At 35.4% G+C, this 27,543-nt stretch overlaps 1 protein-coding gene across 2 annotated transcripts in view; it reads right to left on the bottom strand.

Annotated features, from left to right (window-relative positions):
• Positions 1–27,543, bottom strand: part of PPP1R9A (protein phosphatase 1 regulatory subunit 9A) — a 325,008-nt gene that overhangs the window by 108,067 nt on the left and 189,398 nt on the right. For both annotated transcript variants that reach the window (XM_047752399.1, XM_047752398.1), the window contains exon 5: positions 22,809–22,913. In XM_047752399.1, the coding sequence (XP_047608355.1) occupies positions 22,809–22,913 (105 nt within the window). The remainder of the gene's footprint in view (positions 1–22,808; positions 22,914–27,543) is intronic.

Genomic DNA, 27,543 nt, shown 5'->3' with positions numbered 1-27,543 from the left:
GAACCATGAGGTTGCAGGTTCCATCCCTGGCCTCGCTCAGTGGGTTAAGGATCTGGCATTGCCATGAGCTGTGGTATGGGTCACAGACACAGCTTGGATCTGGCATTGCTGTGGCTGTGACGTAGGCAAGTAGCTGTAGCTGTGATTAGACCCCTAGCCTGGGAACCTCCATATGCTGTGGGTGCGGCCCTAGAAAGACAAAATACAAAAAAAAAAAAAGATTTTTAATTTTTCTATTTTAGATGATTTACAATGTTCTGTCAATTTTTGCTATATAGCAAAGTGACCTCAGTCATATATATATATATATATATGTGTGTATATATATATATATATGTGTGTGTGTATATATACACACACACACACACACACACACACACACACACACACATATATTCTTTTTCTCACATTATCCTCCATCATGTTCCATCACAAATGAGTAGATGTGGTTCCTTGTGCTATACAACAGGATCTCATTGCTTATCCACTCCAAATGCAAGAGTAGTTTTCAACTACTAACCTCAAACTCCCAGTCCATCCCACTTCCTCCCCCTCCCCCTTGGCAACCACAAGTCTATTCTCTAAGTCCATGAGTTTGTTTCTTTTCTGTAGATAGGTTCATTTGTGCCATATATTGGATGTCAGATATAAGTGATATCATATGGTATTTGTCTTTCCCTTTCTGACTTACTTCACTTAGTATGAGAATCTCTGGTTCCATTCATGTTGCTGCAAATGGCATTATTTTGTGCTCTCACTACTTTTGAAACAGAGTAGGTTTTTGTGAGTCGACCATCGGAAAAAGATTAAAAAGGAACTTGCACTGAAGTGTACTTTAAAAACCTTAATTTCTGTTGCAATTGAAATAGGAAAGTAATGGACTATATAATCACTTTACATTAAATTTTTTAAATCATCAAAAATATAACAACAATTAATAAAGTCTGTAACAATCAGTCCCTCTACATATATGTGACCAAATTAACCAATGTTTCTGCACAGCTATGATTTGTATTTTAGACATAATCACCCTCAACTGAAATGACAATACATGCAGTCAAATAAACCTGTTTGTAAATTTAAAATTCCTTTAAGAGAAAAACAGATTTCTTGTTACTGTCTAAATTCTTTTCCCTTTTTTTTTTTTTTATTTTTTAGCTATAAAGAATGAGGTGGGGAAAAAAAACCCTGTAATGTACATTTAAATTAAAAGTTATGTATTTTCTAAGCTTATGTTTGATAAATAATGGCAATATTAAAACAAAATCTACAACCAGAATTTATGTTTTCAGCATGGCTTGTTTTTAACTGTTTAAGACAATCATTGTGTTTGAACATGAATTATTTCAGTGAGAACTGCCCCCCTCCTCCTCAAGCTGAGATAAAATAGGCAAAGACAGATAAATCAGTTTTTCCCTTTCTTTCCATCTATTATCAGACAAAGCATTGTCCATGTACTGTCCTTTGGAGTTTAGATGATGAGATTATATGGATTTCACGTAATCGAATCCTCTGGTGAGCTGTCAAACAAAAATTAAACAGCTATAAAATACCATTTACATTTTGCCAAACTGTAGTCATAAAGATCCTATGTATTCAGTGTGAATTACGTAAGAAGTTATGTTGAAAAATGAAAATTTATAAGTGTTTTGTTTTTCAGACATAAGTTATTCTAATAAAAGTGATATATTAGTCAAAAGTGGCACTTACATGACATTAAAATATTTAAATTATCAATGTGAAATTAAGCTAATTTAAAAAAGGAAAAGCTAAACCATGATATAGTTATTAATTCTATTAAAATCAATTCTTTCATTCAAATAGTTTTTGAACATTTATTGTATGCACACCCAAACCTGAATTATATGTTTTTTTAAAAAAAAGACAAACAGATGCACAATACCTACTAGCATTTTACTTGAGGCTTGGATCACAAGATCACATGGTGCTTTAAAATATTCTTGTAAAAAAATAAAATATTCTGGTAAAAACTATCTTTTTTCTATATTTGATCATATGGTATAAAGGTATGAACTTGATAGCTTTTAAAATGTTTTATTTAATTCTACTGAGCAATGGTGGCAAATGTATATTTAGCGCCCTTCCTAAAATTTGCTGATTGGATTCAGAGGTTGAGGCCCTACACAAGGAAGCTTTTCCCTCTGTTTTGTACTTGCAGACTCTAACATATTTTTCCTTTCTATGTTGGGAACTATATTAATATATTTTATATTTAACATTTAAAATTTTTAAATTCATCTTTAAAATGTTTGCTTTTAAAAGCTAGGTCTGAAATATTTAAACCTAATTGTAACCATTAGTTTCTGGAAATGAATTTTGTATTTAATCCAATTCTGATTATAAGAACATTTTTCTACACTACAGTTCAATGTTAAAAAAAAAAAAAGTGGTTGGATTAAAAGAAATTGCCTAACACATGCTACTTCAAGACTATTTACTGTGTGATGGGTAAAAACTTAAATAATATTTTCTCAAATGCTACATTCTCTCAGGATGACATTTCTCTATTTCATAGTTAGCTTTGAGGTATCAGGTTTAAACATTTCCATAAATATTTAAAAGGATTTAAAAAAATGTTAATCTGTATGTAGTGACACCAGAAAATGTCTCATTAAGCCAAAGTCCTCTTTAAGTAGTCTTTTGAAATCTCTACTGTCTTTAATCTTTTTTCTATCACCAGGTGTTGCTGACTATTCATATATTAATGAGCAGAAAGGCTGACTATCAAGATCCCAAATTTATAGAGGCTGCTCCTCTTGTCTGAGGGAAAGGGGTCATCTTTAGGGTATATAAATACAAGATCCACAATGACTGATGATTTCCATGAACATGACAATATCCCCCCTGCCCTCTACTATATGTGACACTCATTACACCCAGTCACAAGCCAAGACTTTATTGAAAAGTGAAACTCTCAATTTCCCCTTGTGCTGTAATGGTAAGAAAAATTCTTAGTGAGTTGATGTGAATGAAGTGAAAACATTCAATATTCAATGCATTTCAAATGAAAATCTCAAATATACCTTTGATATTAAATTAAAAAAAATTAAACTTCCATATTGAGAAATGACACGTCCAGGGGTGAATCCAAAATAAACATGAGCACATCTATAAAAAAACTCACTTATCATTCACTTATATTTTCTTCTGAATATTACAACCTCTTTCAGAAAGGTCAGAGGAATATTTAAGACCATCAGATTAATTTATTTTCTATTAGGTGTAACTATAATTCCAATAAAATCCTGACCTCCAGAAGTGTCACATGACTTGATGTCAAAAAGTCGTTAAATACATTCACTAAGGATAAAAGCATGATGAATGTATAGTGATTGCTCATAAGTAGCAGGTACTCACAGAACGCATTTAAAGTTTAATGTGAATGCATTGAAGAGCAAACATATAATTTATTAGAAATTCCTCATACTGAAGCACAATCTCTTCTATAACATCATTTTCCTTTAACAGATGCCTTTAACTATTAGGACAGCTGTCTGGAGTTAAAAAGAACACCTAATCCTTTTTCCATTTTTCAAATGTCTTACAATCATTACCATGTCTTTTAAATTTTTCTTTTTTCTATTTTTTTAAACAAAAATTTATAGAATCTTTTACTTTTATATATAGAAGGAAAAAATATTCAGACCTCTCCTCATCCAAAGGTCAGTCTTTCTTCAATAGTTTCAAGTTTTTCAGGGTTGTCCTTAAGATAGGGTATGCAACATTAGACACATAAATTATATTGTAGTATAACATTAACCTGTCTGCCTCTCTTTCTATATCCATCTGTTTGTCCAACCATCCAATTAGTTACTGATCACTATATAACAGGCAGCCTCTAAAATGGATTTAAGTAATCTCTGGCTCCTCATATTCAGGTCTTGTGTAATTCTCTCTCCTTACGTGTATGTGTGGGGGGAGATTGTTGGCTCACTTTTATCAAATAAAATACAGAACTGATAGCATGTCACTTTGCCTCAATGAAAAGATGGCAGATTGCATCCTGGCTGCTTCTTTGGATCTCTCTAATTTTACTCTTGTGAAGCATCCCTGCAGAGAGGCTCTCCTAAGAGAGCCAGGAAGTGCATCACAGAAACTGAGATAATAGAATTTTGTTGTTTCAGGTCACTGAATTTGGGAGTAACATGTTATGCAACAATAGGTACACCAACTATACTGGGCATAGAGTGATAAATAAGGTAGGGAAGGGCCCCCTTAAAGCTACAGACCCCAAAATATGACTTAACTCTTAAAAGTTATGATGCAAGTCTATGTTTGAATAAGGAAAAGGGTCTAGACATAAAGAATTTTATAGAGATATTATTTTTTTCTGGTAAAAACCCAGTAATAATAAATTACTTTAAAAATAACAGTATACAGCACAATAAAATATGCATATTGCTAACAAAAGTGTTTAACATCTGCCTTTCTTAGAGAAACATGATCCTCATTTTCAAATCACCATCAATGTAATTAGAATAACACTTTTTTCAGTTAATTGTGACTATTATCATAAATTTAAAAAATCAGTTTTACTGAGGCCAAATCAATACACAATATAACTTATTTAAGTTGTAAATATGGTAAGTTTTGACAAATATATATATAGCTGTACAGTAAGCACAATAACCACAATACAGAACACTTTGTCACCTCAAAAATGTTCCCCCCTTCTCCTTTGCAGTTTAAAATGGAATCAAGCAATGTAAAGCCTTTTGTGACTGGCATCTTACTCAGTATAATATTTATGAGCCATAAATGGAAGCACATGGCAGATAAATATATTGGCAGTTGATTCCTTTGTTATTGCTAATAAATATTTTGTCATATGGAATACAATACAATTTGTATGTGTATTTATCAGTTAAAGGACATCTGTTTCCAGTTTGGGACTTTTTTGAATACAGCTCCTAGGAATGTAAAAACGTATGAGCCATTGGGTAGATATATGAATCAGATTAACATCAAACTTCTCATTACTAATTACAGATACTAAAAGACAATAGAAAATGTCCTCATAATACTGACAGAAAAGGATTTTGAACTGCAAATACTATACATAGCCATATTTGAGGGCAAAATAATGCATTTTCAGACATGCAAGCATCCAGGAAGCTATGTATGACCCAGAGGAAATCAAGAAAGCTAGAAATAAATTACGTCAGGCTCCATTGGAACTTTCATGCCTTGAAGAGATTCCTTTATAGTGATGAAGACTGAATGACATAAAATTACATTTCATTTTCTATCAATTCAATGATACCACTTGATTCTACATTGAAGAATATTTTTATAACCATAACACTATAAATATTAGTTATTGGTTTTGATTTTTTGAATCAACTCATTCAAAAAGTACCTAAGACTACCATAGTTATATAATAGAAAGTAAACATTAAAAAGTGTTGCAAGTTTTGGCGCAGTGGTTAACGAATCCGACTAGAAACCATGAGGTTGCGGGTTCGGTCCCTGCCCTTGCTCAGTGGGTTAACGATCCGGCGTTGCTGTGAGCTGTGGTGTAGGTTGCAGACGTGGCTCGGATCCCACGTTGCTGTGGCTCTGGCGTAGGCCGGTGGCTACAGCTCCAATTCGACCCCTAGCCTGGGAACCTCCATATGCCACGGGAGCGGCCCAAGAAATAGCAACAACAACAACAACAACAATAACAACAAAAGACAAAAACAAAACAAAACAAAAAAACCCAAAAAACTGATGGGTTAAAGTTTTGTAACAAGCAATCATTAGATTTTTATTAAAACTGAAAAGTCAAGAAATGAAGACAAGACTTCAGTACTTCTGGAAGAACAGAAAAGATAAACTGTTAACAATGGTTTCTTCTGCAGACAAAGGACATGGGATAAGAGGAAAAGGACACTTGATTTTCATTTTTTTAATAATAATTTTTATTCTTTCAATTATAGCAGGCTTAGAGTGTTCTGTTAATTTTCTACTGTACAGCGAGGGGAAACAATTACACATACATGTATACATTTTTTTTCTCACATTATCATGCTCCATCATAAGTGACTAGACATAGTTCTCAGTGCTACACAGCAGGGTCTCATTGCTAATCCATTCCAAAGGCCATAGTCTGCATCTGTTAACCCCAAGCTCCCAATCCATCCCACTCCCTCCCCCTCCCACTTGGCAACCACAAGTCTGTTCTCCATGAACATGGTTTTCTTTTCTGTGGAAAGGTTCATTCGTCCACATATTAGATTCCAGATAGAAGTGATATCATATGGTATTTGTCTTTCTCTTTCGGACTTACTTCACTTAGTATGATAGTCTCTAGTTCCATCCGTGTTGCTGAAAATGGCATTATTTTGTCTTTTTTATGGCTGAGTAGTATCCCATTGTGTATATATAGCACTTCTTAATCCAGTCGTCTGTTGATGGTTGTTTCCATGCCTTGGCTATTGTGAATAGAGCTGTAATGAACACGCAGGTGCATGTGTCTTTTTTAAGGAAAGTTTTGTCCAGGTATATGCCCAAGAGTAGGATTGCTGGGTCATATGGTAGTTCTATGTATAGATTTCTAAGGTACCTCCATACTGTTCTCCACAGTGGGGTTGTACCAATTTACATTCCCACTAACAGTGCAGGAGCGTTCCCTTTTCTCCACACCCTCCCCAGTGTTTGTTATTTGTGGACTTATTAATGATGGCCATTCTGACTGGTGGGAGGTGGTATTTTGTAGTAGTCTTCATTTGCGTTTCTCTAGTAATCAGTGATGTTGAGCCTTTTTTCATGTGCTTGTTGGCCATCTGTACATCTCCCTTGGAGAAATGCCTACTCAGGTCTTTTGCCCATTTTTTCAGCTAGGTTGTTGGCTTTTTTTGCTGTTAAGTTATTTAAGTTGCTTATATATTCTAGAGGTTAAACCCTTGTCCATTGCATCACTTGAAGCTATTTTCTCCCATTCTGCAAGTTGCGTTTTTGTCTTCTTCTTGGTTTCCTTTGCTGTGCAAAAAAGCCTGTCAGTTTGATTCGGTCCTGTTGGTTTATTTTTGCTTTTATTTCTGTTGCTTTGGGAGACTGACCTGAGAAAACATTTCATAAGGTTGATGTCAGAGAATGTTTTGCCTATGTTTTCTTCCAGGAGTTTGATGGTGTCTTGTCTTATATTTAAGTCTATCAGCCATTTTGAGTTTATTTTCAGGCATGGTGTGAGGGTGTGTTCTAGTTTCATTGATTTGCATGCAGCTGTCCAGGTTTCCCAGCAATACATGCTGAAAAGACTGTCTTTTCCCCATTTTATATTCTTGCCTCCTTTGTCAAAGATTAAATGACTCTAAGTATCTGGGTTTATTCCTGTGTTCTCCATTCTGTTCCATTGGTCTGTATGTCTGTTTTGGTACCAGGACCACACTGTCTTGACGACTGTGGCTTGGTTGACTTTCATTTTTACATTATTGGACAAATTGATATTTTTGTTAATGTGTATTTATTATTTAAGTTAACTAATTATTTTATAAATGAGAGAAGATATTACACAGATAAAATTGCACAAATAAAAATCTCAAAGATTTAAAAGACAACAATAAAGTTATTTATACAACATATACCATAAGATTCTGTACCATTGTTAGCAATGGGTATAAAATTGACTTTTTTTTTTTTTGGCTTTTTGCCATTTTCTTGGGCCGCTCCTGCAGCATATGGAGGTTCCCAGGCTAGGGGTCTAAATTCGGAGCTGTAGCCACTGGCCTACGCCAGAGCCACAGCAACGCGGGATCCGAGCCGCATCTGCAACCTCCACCACAGCTCACAGCAATGCCGGATCATTAACCCACTGAGCAAGGGCAGGGTCCGAACCTGCAACCTCATGGTTCCTAGTCGGATTCGTTAACTACTGCGCCACGACGGGAACTCCTATAAAATTGACTCTTGATTTTTCCAGCAATCTACATGAACATCTAAGAAGCGATCAGAATTTTCACAAGAAAATAGTAATATTTCATTGAATTCCAACTTTTTCTAGGCATTCATTTAAATGCGGTACATATATTGCTTCATATAACACCCATCACAAGTGTATGGGGTAGGTACTATCATGAAGAAGAAACTGAGGCAAAAGGAGATTAAAAACCTCCATAAACTTATACATCTAACATGTGGTTAATACAGAATCTGAATCTATGAGGTCTGGCTTCATTTGAAAAATGGCACTTACTAGAGAAAAACAATTATTCCTGGTACTAAGAGCAAAGAGAAATATCAGTGAATATAATACAAATTACTTATACTTTATTCTAAAATCATCTCTGTGATTTTACCTATCTGCTAGCTATCCTATAATTCAAAACATATTTTTCCTCTTTTCCCAAGGGAGATTGAGTCAAAAATCTAAATTTAGGACACCTCTAGCAAATGACGTCACAGAAGGCTAAGATCAAGTTCCAAAAATAAATGAAACATAGTTGTGTCTAACTTTGAAATAGTTTGTTAATATCTGGTGATTCCTACTCTCTTTACATAGGCATACAAACCAGAATTTTTACCACTTTCAAACTACTAAGTATTATTTTTTCTAGTGATTTCATAATTTCACCTTTAAATTATATTTCCTGGCTGCTCAGCTTTGATATGCAGACACTCAGATCACCTCAAGGGTCTTGTTAAAGGCAGATGCTGATTCAGGAGTGCTGCAGAGGTGGTGCTGAGTGTATGCTTCTCTAACCAGCTCCCAGATGATGCCAGTGGAATGAGCCACATTTGGAATAACGCACTCCTAGATCAGTAATTTTCAAACTTGGGCCTGCATTCACATCACCTAGAGGGGCTAACTAAAAATACAACAAAGGAGACAGGATTAAGATGGTTGAATAGAGGGACTGGAGCTCAACTTCTCTCCTAAAAACAACAAAGTTTACAACCAAATGTTGAGCAATCTTCAACCAAATGGACGAGAAATTTTCAAAAAGATATCCTACTTCAGAAGACAAAGAGGAGGCCACATCAAGAGGTAGGAGGGGCGATTACACAATATAAGCAATCCCATACCTCCTGGATGGGAAGCATCAGAGACTGGAAAGTAACTGTATCACAAAGACTCACCTACAGGAGTGAAAGTTCTGAGGCCCACATCAAGTCCCCATGCCTCAGGATCTGGCTTCAAGAGAAAGAGTCCCCAGAGCACCTGATATTGATGGCGAGTGAGGCTTGTGAGCAGGAGCTCCATGGGACTGGGGGAAATGGAGAGCCCATTCTTAAAAGGTGGACACAGAATTTCACATACACTGGGTCCCAGGGCAAAGCAAATTCTCCATAGGAATCTGGGTCAAACCTGACTGGAGTTCTTGGAGGACGTCCTGGGAAAACAGGAGTGAATGTGGCTTGTTGTCAGAGAAGGGCATTGGAAGCAGAGCTCTCGGGAATGTTCAGCAGCATGCCTTTATCTCTGGAGGTGGCCATTTGGGAAAATCTGGCCCCACCCATCAGTCAGTGCTGAGAAGCCACAGGGCAAATAACAATCCAGTTGGGATCACACCCACGCCCATCAGTAAACAGGCTGCCTAAAGTCCCCTCAGGCACACAGCCCCCTCAACCAGAGACAAAGCCCCACCCACTGGAGGGATAGGAATCACCTCCACCTACCAGTAGGCAGGCATCAGTCCCTCCCATCAGGAAGCCTACAGCAAGCCCCATACCAGCCTCATCTGCAAGGGGGCAGACCCCAGAAGAGAGGCAACAACTCTATTATCTGTAAAAAGGTCACCACACCAAAAACCTATAAAAATGAAAAGACAGAGAACTATAACTCAGATGAGGGAGAAAGAAAAAAACGCCAGAAAAACAGCTAAGTGATCAGGAGATTCTCAGCCTCCAGGAAAAAGACTTTAGACTGTGGATGCTGAAGATGGTACAAGAAACTGGAAATAAACTGGAGGCAAAGATGGATAATTTAGAGGAAACACAGAGCAAAGAGATACAAGATACAAAACTTAAACAAGAAAAGATGCAAAATACAGTAACTGAAATAAAAAATTCATTAGAAGCAGCCAACAGCAGAATGCAGGAGGCAGAAGAACAAATAAGCGAAGTGAAGTACAGATTAGTGGAAATTACGGATGCAGAACAGAAGAGAAAAAGATTGAAAACAAATGAAGAGAGTCTCCAAGAACCCTGGGACAATGTTAAACGCACCAACATCTGTATTATAGGGGTGCCAGAGGAGAAAAGAGAGAAGGGGACAGAAAAAATATTCCAAGAGATAATAGCCGAAAACGTCCCTAACATGGAAAAGGAATCACTCGCTCAAATCCAGGAAGCGCAACAAGTACCATATACATAAACCCAAGGAGAAACACCCCAAGACACATATTAATTAAACCGACCAAAATTAAAGACAAAGAGAAAACATTGAAAGCAGCTAGGAAAAAGAAACAAATAACATACAAGGGAATCCCGATAAGGTCATCAGAAGATTTTTCAGCAGAAATTCTGCAGGCCAGAAGGGAGTGGCATGATATACTTAATAGGAGGAAAGGAAAAAACCTCCTCCAACCAAGATTACTTTACCCAGTAAGGCTCTCGTTCACATTTGAAGGAGAAATCAAAAGCTTGACAGATGAGCAAAAGCTAAGAGAATTCAGCAACACTCAACCAGCTTTACAACAAACACTAAAGGAACTTCTATGGGCAGAAAAGAAAAGGCCACAACCAGAAACAAAAATATCACAAATGACAAGGCTCACCAGTAAAGGTATATCTACAGTAAAGATACAAAAACATCCACACACAATTATGCCACACAAATCAGAAATCGTGAGAAGGGGAGGGTAAAGATGCAGGACAATGGAGATGTGCCTGCAATTAAGACACCAACAACTTAAAACAATCTTATATATATATATATATAGACACTTACATCAAAACTTCAGAATAACCGCAAACCAAAAATTGACAATTGATACACAAATAAGAAAAATCAACTCCAACACAACACTAAACATAGTCATCAAACCATAAGAGGAGAGAACAAGAGAAGAAGGGAAGAAAAAAGAGCAACAAAAACAAATCCAAAGCAACTAACAAAATGACAATAAGAACATACATATCAATAGTTACCTTAAATGTTAATGGACTAAACGCCCCAACCAAAAGACACAGGCTGGCTGAATGGATACAAAAACAAGACCCGTATATATGCTGTCCTCAAGAGACCCACTTCATTTCTAGGGACACGTACAAACTGAAAGTGAGAGGATGGAAGAAAATACTCCATGCAAATGGAAATCCAAAGAAAGCTGGAGTAGCAATACCCATATCAGACAAAATAGACTTTAAAAGGAAGAATATTTTAAGAGACAAGGAAGGTCACTACCTAATGATCAAAGGAACAACCCAAGAAGAAGCTATAACAATTGTAAATATCTACACACCCAACACAGGGTCACCACAATGTATGAGGCAACTGCTAACAACCTTAAAAGGACAAATCGACAATGACACAGTAATAGTGGGGGACGTTAACACCCCACTCACAGCTATGGACAGATCATCCAGACAGATAATCAATAAGGGAACACAGACCCTGAATGAAGCATTAGACCAGATGAACTGAATACATAATCATAGGAGAATTCCATCCAAAAGCAACAGAATACACATTCTTCTCAAGTGCACATGGATCATTCTCTAAGATTGATCACATCCTGGGCTACAAATCAAGTCTCAGTAACTTTAAGAAAACTGAAATAACATCAGGCATCTCTTCAGACCACAAGGCTATACGACTGGAAATCAACAAGAAGACAAAAAAAACTGCAAAAAACACAAACATGGGGATACTAAACAACATGCCACTAAACAACCAATGGATCACTGAGGAAATCAAAGAGGAAATTAAAAAATACCTAGAAGTGAATGACAACAAAGATATGACTCTCCAAAACCTATGGGATGCAGCAAAAGCCGTTCTAAGAGGAAAGTTTATAGCAATACAAGCCTACCTCAGGAAACAAGAAAAAGCTCAAATAAACAACCTACCTTTACATCTAAAGGAGCTAGAAAGAGAACAGACAAGACCTAAAGTTAACAGAAAGAACAAAATCATAAAGATCAGATCAAAAATCAATGAAATAGAAATGAAGAAAACCATAGAAAAGATAAATGAAATGAAAAGCTGGTTCTCTGAAAAGATCAACAAAATTGATAAAGCCTTAGCAAGACTTATCAAGAAAAAAAGAGAGACTTCTCTCAATCAATAAAATTAGAAATGAAAAAGGGGAAGTTACAGTGGACATCATAGAAGTACAAAGGATCGTAAGAGGCTACTACATGCAACCATACACCAATAAAATGGAAAAGCTAGAAGAAATGAACAAATTCTTAGGAATGTACAATCTTCCCAGACTAAAGCAAGGTGAAATAGAAAAGATGAACGGACCAATTACAAGCACCGAGATTGAAACTGTTATTTAAAAACTTCCAACAAAAAAAGTCCAGCACCAGATGGCTTCACCGGAGAATCCTATGAAACATTTAGTGAAGAGCTAACACCTATCCTTATGAAACTATTCCAAAAAATTTCAGAGGAAGGAACACTCCCAAACTCATTCTATGAGGCCACCATCACCCAGATATCAAAACAAGAGAAAGATACCACCAAAAAAAGAACATTATAGGCCAATTTCTCTGATGAACACAGATGCAAAATCCTCAACAAAATACTAGCAAACAACATCCAACAGTACATTAAAAGGATTGTACATCATGATCAAGTGGGATTTGTCCCAGGGATGTGGGATTCTTCAATATCCACAAATCAAACAGTGTGATACACCACATGAACAAACTGAAGAATAAAAACCATATGATCCTCTCAATAGATACAGAAAAAACCTTTGACAAAATCCCACACCCATTTCTGATAAAAATCCTTCAGAAAGTGGGCATAGAGGGAACCTACTTCAACATAATAAAGGCCATATATGACAAACCCACAGCTAACATCAATCTCAATTGGTGAAAAGCTGAAAGAATTCCCACTGAGATCAGGAACAAGACAAGGATGTCCATTCTCACCACTACCACTCAACATAGTTTTGGAAGTCCTAGCCATGGCAATCGGAGAAGTAAAAGAAATAAAAGGAATCCAAATTATAAAGGAAGAAGTAAAACTATCACTATTAGCAGATGACATGATACTATACCTAGAGAATCCTAAAGACTATCAGAAAACTGTTGGAGCTCATCCATGAATTTGGCAAAGTCGCAGCATACAAAATTAATACACAGAAATTGACTGCATTTCTATACACTGACAGTGAAAGATCAGAAAGATAAATTAGGGAAGCAATCCCATACACCATTCCATCCAAAAGAATAAAGTGCCAAGTAAACTTACCTAAAGAGACAAAAGACCTGTACTCTGAAAACTATAAGACACTGATGAAAGAAATCAAAAATGACACGAATAGAAGGAAAGACATACCAGGCTCTTGGATTGGAAGAGTCAATGTTATCAAAATGACTACACTACCCAAGGCAATCTACAGATTCAATGCAATCCGTATCAAATTACCAAGGACATTTTCACAGAATTCGAACAAAATATTTTAAAAGTTGTTTGGAAGCACAAAAGACCCAGAACAGCCAAAGACATCCTGAAAAAGAAAAGTGGAACTGGAGGTATCAGGCTCCTAGACTTCAGATTATACTACAAACCAACAATCCTTAAAACCATATGGTACTGGCACAAAGACAGAAATATAGATCAATGGAACTGGATAGAAAGCCCAAAATTAAATCCACGCACCTACAGCCAACTAATCTATGACAAAGGAGGCAAGAATATACATTGGAGAAAAGACTACTTGTTCAATAAGTGGTGTTGGGAAAACTGGACAGCCGCATGCAAAAGAATAAAATTGGAACACTCCCTTACACCATACATAAAAATAAACTCGAAATGGATTAAGGACCTAGATATAAGACCAGACACTATACAACTCTTAGAGGAAAACATAGGCTAAACACTCTCCAACATAAATGACAGCAACATCTTCTCAGATCCATCTCTTAGAGCAATGACAATAAAAACAAAAATAAACAAATTTATTAAATTAAACTTGAAAATTCTGCACAGCAAAGGAATCCCTAACCAAAACAAAAGACAACCCACAGAATGGGAGAAAAGCTTTGCAAATGAAGCAACTGACAAGGGATTAATCTCCAAAATTTATAAATAACTTCTGCAGCTCAATACCAAAAAACAAACAGCCCCATCAAAAAATGGGCCGAAGATCTAAACAGACAATTCTCCAAAGAAGACATACAGATGGCCAAAAGACACACGAAAAGATGTTCAACATCACTCATCATCAGAGAAATGCAAATCAAAACCAAAATGAGGTACCACCTTACACCAACCAGAATGGCCATCATCAAAAAGTCTACAAACAATAAGTGCTGGGGAGGGTGTGCAGAAAAGGGAGCCCTAGTATACTGTTGGTGGGATTGTAAACTGGTGCAACACTGTGGAAAACAGTATGGAGATGCCTCAGAAAACTAAAAATAGAACTACCACTTGATCCAGCAATCCCACTCCTGTGCATCTAGCAAGAGAAAACCATGACTCACAAAGACACATGTACTCTGATGTTCATTTCAGCACTATTTGCAATGGCCAAGAACATGGAAACAACCTAAATGTCCATTGACAGAGGAGTGGATAAAGAAGGTGTGGCACTTATACACAATGGAATATTACTCAGCCATTAAACAGAATGAAATGCCGACATTTTTAGCAACATGGATGGACCTAGAAATTATCATGCTGAGTGAAGTCAGTCAGACAGTGAGACACCAACATCAAATGCTATCACTTACATGTGGAATCTGAAAAAAAGATACAATGAACTTCTTTGCAGAATAAATACTGACTCATAGACTTTGAAAAGCTTATGGTTTCCAAAGGAGACAGGTTGGAGTGTGGGGTGATGCGCTGGGTGTTTGGGATGGAAATGCTATAAAATTGGGTTGTGATGATCATTGTACACCTATAAATGCAGTAAATTCATTGAGCAATATAAAAAAATAAAAAAATACATATTTTTCCCATAACTGAATATGGACCAACAAACCTAAGGATATTGTAAAGGTCTCCAAGAAAAGCATGATCTACTATTTTCTAATATAAAAATGAGTTTTGACTAGGTCAATAGTCCCACTGATTTAAATAAGCTGAATCTATATTATTTAAATTATTTTTTAAATAGTGCAGGATTTGCAATAAGAACTTTCTTCTAACTTTTTAACAATATTACAATTGACAAGTTACAGTCTATTGACTACCAAAAATATTGTAGAACTTTAAATAACTGTTACAACATTTTATTTTTAGGTTTTGTTCAGGTAACATGAAATATACAATAAAAACATACTAAATAGCATGAATCTAAATGGAAAAGGAGAGCAGTAAATGTGTTTGTGATATGTGTTATACAGCATAAGCTAATCTAGAGTCAATCAGAATTGATGAAGTGTTCATCTCCAGAGTTGCCTAGAGCATGGAAATGACCCTTTGTCAAATCCACGAAATGTACTAACCAGGGATAAATGATGTTTTGTAAACAAGAGTTCATGAGTTGTTTCAAGGCAAGTCATTCTAGCCTTTAGAACTGCTTGGTAATAATAATTGGATTTATTACTTGTACCTGGATTTGATAGAGTCGGGGGGTTTTCAATAGTTGAGGTCTCCATGTAGTAGGAATGTTCCTACATGAAAAGCTTACCATGGGAGACCCATACAACACATGGACTTTGGATTTCTTGGTACAATGCCTATGTCCATGGTGGTTTAAAATCTGGAACTCAACAAGCCCTGTGAAACACCGTGGAGGGATGATAAAGAAGACCATGTCTGAGTCCTCCACACTCACTTCTTTAATGTTTATCTTTCACCTGCTATTGTGTTGTATCATATCAGAGTATAAATCAAGTCCTATGAGTCCTCCCCCTAATGAATTAATTAAAGTAAATAACATAATTAGCATAGTACTCACAGGGATTACATACTTTTAAGAGCTATCAGTGAAAGTAAGGAAATAATACGGTTTTCCAATGCTTTGAGCCAGGCCTGGGTTTCCAATTCTCTAGAAATATTGCTTGGTTTGAGCTGAAACACTTCTTCACAGTGACTTAATATGCTTTGATTCACATAAATGATATGGAATTGAAGAACATATATTCCCTTAAAAGTTATCATATTAAACTATTTGTCTTATAATTTCTCTGGGGTCAAAAATGGCACATCAATGAGGTTTTCATCAATATTATTAGTTCAAAAACTTCAGGTGTAACAATTCAAAGTTTGATAAAATAGATCAAAATAAAAGGTCAGATAAAAAATGATGTCTCTGTGACTTTGAAGTCACAGAACTCCATTGCATGATTTTGATTTATACCCAAACGATGACACCAATTTCACATACATATCATGGAAATAAATTAAAAAACAGATCTCCAGAAGAAAGAAACTCATGGACATGGAGAACAGACTTGCGGTTGACAAGAGGGAGGGGGAGAGAGTTGGATGGACTGGGAGGTTAGCGTTAGTAGATGCAAACTACTGCATTTGGAATGGATAAGCAGCGAGACGCTACTGTATATCACAGGGAACTATATCTGATCACTTCTGATGGAAAATGATATAGGAAAATGTGAGAAAAGGAATTATATATACATATGACTGGGTCACTTTGCAGTACAGCAGAAATAGATAAAAATTGTAAATTAATTATAACAAAAATAGAGATTAAAAATTATAGAAAAAAAATCAATAAAACCAAGACCTGGTTCTTTGAAAAGGTAAACAAAATTGACAAACCTCTGGCTAGACTCCCCAAGAAGAGGAGAGAAAAAACCCAAATAAACAACATCAGAAATGAAAAACATTTAAACAAATGTTACAGATATTACAGAAATGCAAAAAACCATGACAGAATATGATAAACAACTGTATGCGTACAAATTTGACAACCTAGAAGAAATGGACAACTTTCTAGAAACTTACAGCTTGCCATTGTGAATCAAGACGAAGCAGATCAGCTGAACAGACCGATCACTAGAAATGAAATTGAATATGTCATAAAAACACTCCCTACAAATAAAAGTCCAGGACCAGATGGCTTCACAGGCGAATTCTACCAAACATACAGAGAGGAACTGATACCCATCCTCCTTAAACTTTTTCAAAAGGTTGAAGAAGAAGGAACACTCCCAAAGACATTCTATGAGGCCACCATCACCCTCATTCCAAAACCAGACAAAGATACCACCAAAAAAGAAAACTATCGGCCAATATCTTTGATGAATATAGATGCAAAAATTCTCAACAAAATCTTAGCCATCTGAATCTAACAACACATCAAAAAGATCATACACCACGACCAGGTGGGATTCATCCCAGGTGCACAAGGACGGTTCAGCATACGCAAATCAGTCACGTCATACATCACATTCACAAAAGAAGTCAAAAACCACATGATCATCTCAGTTGATGTAGAAAAAGCATCTGACAAAGTCCAACGTCCATTCATGATCAAAACTCTTACCAAAGTGGGTATAGAGGGAACACACCTTAACATAATCAAAGTCTTTTATGACAAACCCACAGCAAATATAATACTCAATGGAGAAAAGCCAAAAGCCTTCCCACTATAATCTGGAGCGAGACAAGTACGTCCACTCTCACCACCGTTATTCAACATAGCACTGGAAGTCCTAGCCACAGCAATCAGACAAGCAAAAGAAATAAAAGGCATCCAAATAGGAAGAGAAGAGGCAAAACTGTCTCTGTATGCAGACGACGTGATACTATACATAGAAAAGCCTAAGGACTCAACCCAAAAAACTAACTGAACTGATCAACAAATTCAGCAGAGTAGCAGGCAGGATGCAAGACTAACATTCAGAAATCAGATGCATTTCTGTACACGAACAATGAAATATTAGAAAAGGAATACAAAAATATAATACCTTTTAAAATCGCACCCCCACAAAAGCAAATACCTGGGAATACACCTGACCTAGGAGGTAAAGGACTTATATGCTGAGAACCATAAAACATTAATCAAAGAAATTAAAGAAGATGTAAAGAAATGCAATGATACTCCATGCTCCTGGGTTGGAAAATTTAATATTGTAAAAATGGCCATACAGAGCAATCCACAGATTCAGTGCAATCCCTATCAAATCACCCATGACATTTTTCACAGAACTAGAACAAACAATCCAAACATTTATATGGAACAACAAAAGACCCAGAATCGCCAAAAGCAATCCTGAGAAACAAAAACCAAGCAGGAGGCATAACTCTCCCAGACTTCAGGCAATATTACAAAGCCACAGTCATCAAGACAGTGTGGTCCTGGTACCAAAACAGACATACAGACCAATGGAACAGAATGGAGAACACAGGAATAAACCCAGATACTTAGAGTCATTTAATCTTTGACAAAGGAGGCAAGAATATAAAATGGGGAAAAGACAGTCTTTTCAGCATGTATTGCTGGGAAACCTGGACAGCTGCATGCAAATCAATGAAACTAGAACACACCCTCACACCATGCCTGAAAATAAACTCAAAATGGCTGATAGACTTAAATATAAGACAAGACACCATCAAACTCCTGGAAGAAAACATAGGCAAAACATTCTCTGACATCAACCTTATGAAATGTTTTCTCAGGTCAGTCTCCCAAAGCAACAGAAATAAAAGCAAAAATAAACCAACAGGACCGAATCAAACTGACAGGCTTTTTTGCACAGCAAAGGAAACCAAGAAGAAGACAAAAACGCAACTTGCAGAATGGGAGAAAATAGCTTCAAGTGATGCAATGGACAAGGGTTTAACCTCTAGAATATATAAGCAACTTAAATAACTTAACAGCAAAAAAAGCCAACAACCTAGCTGAAAAAATGGGCAAAAGACCTGAGTAGGCATTTCTCCAAGGGAGATGTACAGATGGCCAACAAGCACATGAAAAAAGGCTCAACATCACTGATTACTAGAGAAACGCAAATGAAGACTACTACAAAATACCACCTCCCACCAGTCAGAATGGCCATCATTAATAAGTCCACAAATAACAAACACTGGGGAGGGTGTGGGAGAAAAGGGAACGCTCCTGCACTGTTAGTGGGAATGTAAATTGGTACAACCCCACTGTGGAGAACAGTATGGAGGTACCTTAGAAATCTATACATAGAACTACCATATGACCCAGCAATCCTACTCTTGGGCATATACCTGGACAAAACTTTCCTTAAAAAAGACACATGCACCTGCGTGTTCATTACAGCTCTATTCACAATAGCCAAGGCATGGAAACAACCATCAACAGACGACTGGATTAAGAAGTGCTATATATACACAATGGGATACTACTCAGCCATAAAAAAGACAAAATAATGCCATTTTCAGCAACACGGATGGAACTAGAGACTATCATACTAAGTGAAGTAAGTCCGAAAGAGAAAGACAAATACCATATGATATCACTTCTATCTGGAATCTAATATGTGGACGAATGAACCTTTCCACAGAAAAGAAAACCATGTTCATGGAGAACAGACTTGTGGTTGCCAAGTGGGAGGGGGAGGGAGTGGGATGGATTGGGAGCTTGGGGTTAACAGATGCAGACTATGGCCTTTGGAATGGATTAGCAATGAGACCCTGCTGTGTAGCACTGAGAACTATGTCTAGTCACTTATGATGGAGCATGATAATGTGAGAAAAAAAATGTATACATGTATGTGTAATTGTTTCCCCTCGCTGTACAGTAGAAAACAAAATAATGTATTTGTGAAATTAAAAAAAAAGTTTTGAAAAAATGAAAGAAGACATCATTTAAACATAAAAAAACTGATTTCCAATAATTAAAATATAATCACCATGCAAATCTCAGTTTAGATTTCCTTATCACTACTAGTTTCTTATCTTTCCCCTTCCTAGCTCTTTAATAAAGCCAGGAGCTTCATATATTCTTTCTAGATTTATGCTTAGTAGCTAGAAAAATTCAAAATAAATTTAGTGACTTTTTCTCAGATACACCTTTTAAAAAATAAATTTTAGTACTCATCAAATGTGATAGATAGCAAGGTCACCAATAAATAAAAAGTATAGAACCATATGTATTTTAAACCCTCAGTTTAAAACAATTCATTAAAAATACAGATCTAGGAGTTCACATTGTGGTGCAGCAGAAAGGAATCCGACTAGGAACCATGAGGTTGTGGGTTTGATCCTTGGCCTCAGTCAGTAGGTTAAGGATCTGGCATTGTCGTGAGCCGTGGTGTGGTTCGCAGACATGGCTCAGATCCTTTGCTGCAGTGGCTGTGGTGTATATCAGCAGCTGTAGCTCTGATTTTCCCCCTAGTCTAGGAACCTCCACATGCCCGTGGGTATGGCCCTAAAAAGCAAAAAAAATTAAAAATTAAAAAAAAAAAAGATCTAGTTTTTGGCTCCTGTTTTTGTATTAACACCTTATGAAGAACCACCACCTAAAATATATTCAGAGGATTTAAATGTTCATTTTAATAATTAAGAATGAGAAAAGACTTTTTCAATTAAGATCCTGGGTTATATAATTTCAATCAAGACCCAGGGTTAAATAATTTGAGGGAACTAAGTAAGCTAAAGGTACCATTCTGATATCAAGATTTCTGCAAAGTGAATGAGGAAATAAAAAGTATGCCTTTGAGAGTTTCCGCTGTGGTACAGTGGGTCAAGGATATGATGTTGCCACTGGCAGTATAGGTCACATCTGTGGCTTGGATTTCATCCCTGGCCTGGGAACTTCCATATGCTGCAAGTGCAGCCAAAAAAAAAAAATTACAAAATTTTTTACAAAATTAAAGTGGAATGTTCTATAATGTCAAGGTAAAAAAAACTGGTATGAATGATGAGTATAATCAGGAAGAAGAGAAAAACAGGGGGTAGGGAGGTCAAGGAGGACTTCTTGGAGGGCAAAGTAGTTAAAATATATTCAAGGTAAGTAGGTTCTAACCAGAATAGGGATTTTAAACAAAAAGAATGGAAGAGAGAAAGGCACAAAAACTAACTGACAAGTTATGTTTGGAGGATGATGACTACACTAGTAAGACTCTACTTGAGCATGAATACAGGGAGAGGTAAGTGATAAGACTGGGTGATGAAAGATTTTTAATACCAGGATAAGAACTTAGATTCTGCACAGAATGGATGGCCACTGAATGTTTCTAAAAGAAGAGAGGGACGTAATGGATGCAGAATTACTATTTCTACCCACAAGCCTTAATTTTACTACTAGAGTTACACAGAATGAATTGATTCCTTTTTCCATGATAGCCTTTTATATATTTAAAAACTGCAGTTACGTCCCCCCACTAGGGGTATGGATGAGAAGGGTGGATTAAAGGAAAAGACTGTAATCATGAGACAGTTAAGAAGCCATTCACCATCTGCACAAGGCTTGACATGATAATAGCACAAAATTATGAGTTCATGAAACAACGAACTTTTCTCCAACTGAAAAATGTTCTTATAAGTTGAGTGTATATCTTACTTCATTTTAAGATTTACTTTGAAGTGTATGGAGCAGCTTCAAAATAAAGTTCTATACTGATTGAAAAAAGTGGTGTCTCATGAACAAATAGCAACTCTGTAGAGACAATCGCATTTACTGAGGGGCCCACCCATGCAGCTCTGAAAGAGCATTAGACTGTTTTCCCTGTACTCTTTCCTATTACCTTAAAATACTTTTCTCAGGATGATCGGTATTCTTGAAGAATTAACACAGTACTCACAGAAGTCATACTACCCACAGTGGTCATTTAGGTTTTATTCCTTAAACATTCCCTTCAGCATTAAAGACTGTTTTCCAATTGAAAAAGTCTAAATTACAATACCGAAATTCATGCCTGTGCAACAAAAAATATGCTGCAATAAAATCTTGTTACTCTCTTTATAGCAATATTAACTCATCAATATTTTCAGAATATTTGGCAGTTTCATTTTGATGATGATAACATTAAAACACTTTCATAATTACACACAGTAAATAATGTCCCCTTCATAGGACTTATGGAAAAGCATAAGGCATAAGCAATACTACATTAAAAAATAAGTACCCTATGACCAAGTAAAACAGATTTCAAACCTTGACCTTAGTTGGTTCAAAACTACTTTCCTATTTTTTTTTTTTGCAAGCTACAAATTTCAGAACCCCAGGATGGGATATAAATTTCAAAGTCCAAAATAATGTCCTATTAAGTTGGAAAGTTATAGCTTACTATTATAACTTAAAGATTATTCCTGCCTGATTCTTTAAAGCAAAAGAGATTTAAAAAGCATTTATTAATCTTAAATCATTCAGCCTGCTTATCTAAATAACATTTATCACTGGATATATGTATAATCATTTCAATTTACTGTATAACTGGTTTTATTGAAAGGAATTGGAGCATAAATTCATATTTATTGAGAAATTCCATCTTCCTAGAAATTCTTGCTATGTCAGCAATAAGGCACAATAAAAGAGCCCAGTAATTAACCATACTGATTCGCACTGTACACTTCATATCGTCATGTCTTTCTGCAATACTACCATGTGTTTTCAATTACATTTACATGAAGTAATTATAATAAAAAAGGAAAAATTTTAAACTAAAGGTAGGTTTTGTGTATTTAGAGGAAATTCTTCCTATAATTACATACATTTATAGGTACATATAAAGAAAACTAAAATTCAACAAAATATCAAGTAACCAGATTGTACATATCTGAAGCCACATACCTCACATTGCCCTTGGTGTTTCTGAGAACCGTTGCAGCAAAATTCTGTGTGACACCCACCAAGCTGATTCCATCTACTTCCACAATCTGGTCATTGACCTGTATTCTTTGGGAAGAGGGAGAAAAAATTAGTTTTTCTAATAATATATTATCTCTTCCCAATAAAGAAGTAGACAAAATATTTTATTTTTTAAGATACTCTTATTGACCCAAAATTTGTCTCCAACCTCCAGGTCTTAGTCAAATGCTTAATGTTTTTAAAAAGTTATTTTGAAAAACAGAAATAAGCAATACTGAGTGTGGAGATTCAGTTTACCCAACATCCATATTCCTATCACAATGAATTGGTAACTGCTAATGTATGACATATTTAAAATTTGTTAGCCCTTTAATAAATTACATAAAACATAACAGATCCAGGGGATATACCCTTTGGGCCTCATACCTCATCCTTCATCTCACCTCTCCTCCCCAGGGAAAAATATCACCAGGAATTTCAAGTAATCCTTCCTATTTAACTTGTATACTTGAATTACGTAATGATTATAAGTGTATGTGTAATGCTCACAAGTGTATACATACACACACATAGGCACACACACACATAGGCACACACACACATATATATACACATATATAAACACATATATACACATGCACATAATGTACATAGCTGTACATATACATGTTTGTATATATATTTATTTATGTCTAGGAGTTACATATAGTAGTATTGTTATTTATCATATAATGCCTTTAAATCTATAAACATGTTTTATATGTGCCATTTTTTTATTCCTCAAAATGATTTCAATCATGGAGAAATGCAGAGGGAAAAGAGAAAATAAACACTCATGTACTCAATATCCAACTTTATCAAATCTCAGCACTGCAATATTTAAGTTGCTATCCTTTAATTTCTTTGTCTATTTGTGAGCTCAAACTATTTCATTAAAAAATTTCATGAACATGAGAAAGGAAAAAGCCCTTTGAAATCTTGATCAGTGAGTTTTTGTGTTTTTTTGATTACCTAACCTGTTTCTGAGGTTGAAGAACTGAAGCTGCAAATTCTCTGTGCTCCTGTCATTAAAAGAAGCCATGATTTCTCACTGTGTGAAAATGAAAAATGTTCTGAACTTAGAAGGGTATTAATAAATTAAATTATAAAGCCTCTGAAATTAAAGGAGCAATGATATAATTGGTTCATAGAGAATAATAAGTACTCTGATGAATCCTATATTCCAGTATTTAATGAGAGTTTAAATATACTAGACATTAAAAAAAAAATCCTGCCAACAGAGGAGTCTCTGCTAGAAGCTCAGAAATATTTTCATATAAGATCCCAAGTTCATGCAATAAAAGTGACTCTTTGAATAAATAAGACTAATTTAGTAATTTTGGTTTAAAATACCTATCTATGTTTTCTCCATGATTTTGTAAAGTTGTGGGTATTTTCAGGAAGAGGCTGGTTAATCTGAACTTCCTAAAGTTCTGATACAAATACTGATCAGATAAATTATCAGTATCCTTACATAAAGTTTAAAAAGCATAAAAAATAAAAATCCTGTTCAACTAAACTGAATCATAATTTCGACAAACTGTTTTATTAATAGCAATTGTGTTTTATGGAGTATTAGCTTAAAATGTGATTTCTGTGTCTCAGGTATCTCCAAAACCTTGGTCATAAAGTATAGCTTTTAATAAACACAACTTGGCTATGTTAAAATGCTACAAAGTTACTGTAACTTTGCATAGTGTTAATGAAGGTGTTTATCCTTGCATTTTAAGAAGATGTAAAAATAATACATGTGGCTGCAGAAAATGATATTTGCTAGTCTCCTAAACTGCTTGTGTATGACAGGCAATTATTAATCAAGTTCCTATCTACCAGTGAGGGTTGTTACTAGAAGTTAGTCAAATAGACTAAAGTTAAATTTAAAATGAATAATTAATACTACGCCAGAAATAGTGAAAGAAAAAATAAAATTGTGTAGGTGAGGTAATTTGGATGAATTTCTGTTTTTCAAGAGAAAGAATAGTAGTTTAGTCTAAAAGTATCAGCCTATTTTAGAATATGAAAAAACATGCTGAAGATCAAAACTTGAGTATATATAGCAAATTGAGGAAGATTTAAAGAAGTGATTTTTATCTACTTTGGTTTATATTATCTGGAGCCAAAAAGATGCTGCATTTTGATGAAACTCACTTATTTTTGAAGGACTTATTTATAATATAATTTAGAAGAAAAGCGTGTAGTTCTACTACTAGAGTTGCACAGAATGAATCAAATCCTTTTTTCTATGATAGCCCTTCATATATTTGAAAGCTGCTATTATGTTCCTCCATTATAGGTGAAGGATGAGAAGAACAGTGAAGGGAGAGACTGAAATCATGAGACAGTGAAGAAGCCATTTGCAATTTGTACAATGTTTGATATAATAACAGCACACAACTATGAATGAGAGCTTCTTTTACTTCACATTCTCATCAGCATTTCATGGTGACAGTATTTTGGATTTTGGCCATTCTAATAGATGCATAGTATTATCATTGCTTTAGTTAATTTTCAGTAACTCATAGATTGGAAGAAAATTTTTATATATCACATATCACTTACAGGGCTGGTATCTAGAATATTATAAAGAATAGTTACAAGCCAATAATAACAAGACAAACAAACCAATTTAAAAATAAGTCAGAGAAAGACAAATACCATATGATCTCATTTAAATGTGGAATCTGAAAAACAAACAAAACAAAACCAAAAAAAACCCATCAGCTCATAGATACAAAGAACAGACTGGTGGTTGCCAGAGAGAAGGGCATGGAGGATGGGCAGAATGGGTGAAGAGGGTCAAACTGCCAGCTATAAAATCAGTAAGTCATGGAGATGTAACGTAGAGCATGGTGACTAGAGTTAATAATATTGTATTACATATTTGAAAATTGCCAAGAGAGTAGATCTTGCAAGTCCTCAGCAGAAGAAAACTTTTTTTTATTTTAATTTTTTAACTACATCTGGTGAAGGATATTAACTAGACAGCATGGTGATCATTTCACAATGTATACAAGTATTGAATAATTATGTGGTACACCTGAAACTAATATGTTATATGTCGATTATTTTTTAAAAAAGCTAAGAATCTGAAATGCTATTTTTCCAAAGAAGATACACAAAAGGGAAATAAACATATGAAAAAAGTGCTCAACTACATTAGTCACCAGGGGAATATATATCAAAACTAAAATAACATAATTCCTCACACCTACTATGATGGTTATAATCAAAAGGTAGATAATAACTTCAAATGGAGTCTAATCTATGAGTATTGAATCACTATATTGTACACCTGAAACTAATATAATATTGTAAATCAGCTATACTCAATTTTTTAAAAAGGCGTATAATAACAAGTTTTCATGAGATGTGGAGCAACTGTAACCCACATATGCATGTGGCAATATAAAATGGTGCAGCTGCTTTGGAAAATATTCAACAGTTACTCAGTTCTCCAAAGGTTAAACATAGAGTAACATCTGACTTAGAAATTCCATTCCTAAATATATACCTATAAGAAATGAAAACACTATCCACACAGAATTTGTACATATATGTTCAAAGCAATTATTTGGTCATAATAGCCAAAAAGTAAAAACAATCCAAATATCCATCAACTGGTGCCAGAATAAACAAAATGTGGCATAGTCATTCAATGTAATATTACTTGGAAATAAAATGAAATGAAAAGTGATAGGTGCTATAACATGGATGAACCCTGGAAATATTATACTAGCGAAAATAGTCACAAAAGATCACATGTTGTATGATTCCAATTATATGAAAGGTTCAGAAGAAACAAATCTCTACAGACAGAAAGTAGATTAGTACCTAAAGTGGAGGGAGGAGGGGAGAAGTACACTTTTCAAATTTGCATAAAAATACAATATGAGCTAGTAGTGGGCATACCATGCTGGTTGGGACAGTCTAGGGTACTAGTTCCCGAACTGCCTAAATGTAATGAATAAAGGAACAATTTTGAAAATTAAAAATCATTCAAGTTGCACTTCCTCCAAAATTCTCATTCAGAAGATATGGAGTAAAGTGCAGGATAGACATGTGAGTTGTTGCCCAGTTCTATCTATTATGAATAAAATTGCCATTCATACATACAAGTCTTCACGTAGGCATACTTTTTCATTTCTCTTAGAAAATACCAATGAGTAGAATTTCTAGCTTGAAAGGTTAAGAATATGTTTAACAGAACTGCCACACTGTTTTCCTAAGTGGCTGCAAAATTTTGGAGTTCCCTTGCATTGCAGCGATTTAAGGATCTGGCATTGTCATTGCAGCAGCCCAGGTCACTGCTGTGGCACAAGTTTGATTCCAGGCCTAGAAACACTGACATTCCATGAGCATGGCCAAAAAAAAATTTTATATTCCCATAAAACCATGTATGACTGTTCCATTTTTTCCACATCCTTGCTAACATTTTATATTGTCAGCATTCTTATCTTTAGCCATTCTAGCAGGTGTGGTAGCTTGCTACGGTTTTAATTTATATTCTCTAATGACTAATGATAATTGAACATAGTTTTGTATGCTACTGGCCATTCATATATTTTCCTCTTTGAAATGGCTGTTCAAATATTTTAGCTGTATTTTTAAAACTGGGTTGTGGTTCTTCAACCCAGTTCTTCACATTCTTGACAGAAGTCCTCACATGAATATTTAACCA

Source organism: Phacochoerus africanus, chromosome 11 (genome assembly GCF_016906955.1).
Source record: "Phacochoerus africanus isolate WHEZ1 chromosome 11, ROS_Pafr_v1, whole genome shotgun sequence".
Lineage (NCBI taxonomy): Eukaryota > Metazoa > Chordata > Mammalia > Artiodactyla > Suidae > Phacochoerus > Phacochoerus africanus.
The sequence above is the reverse complement of the archived record's forward strand: the minus strand, read 5'-3'. Positions and strand labels throughout refer to the sequence as shown.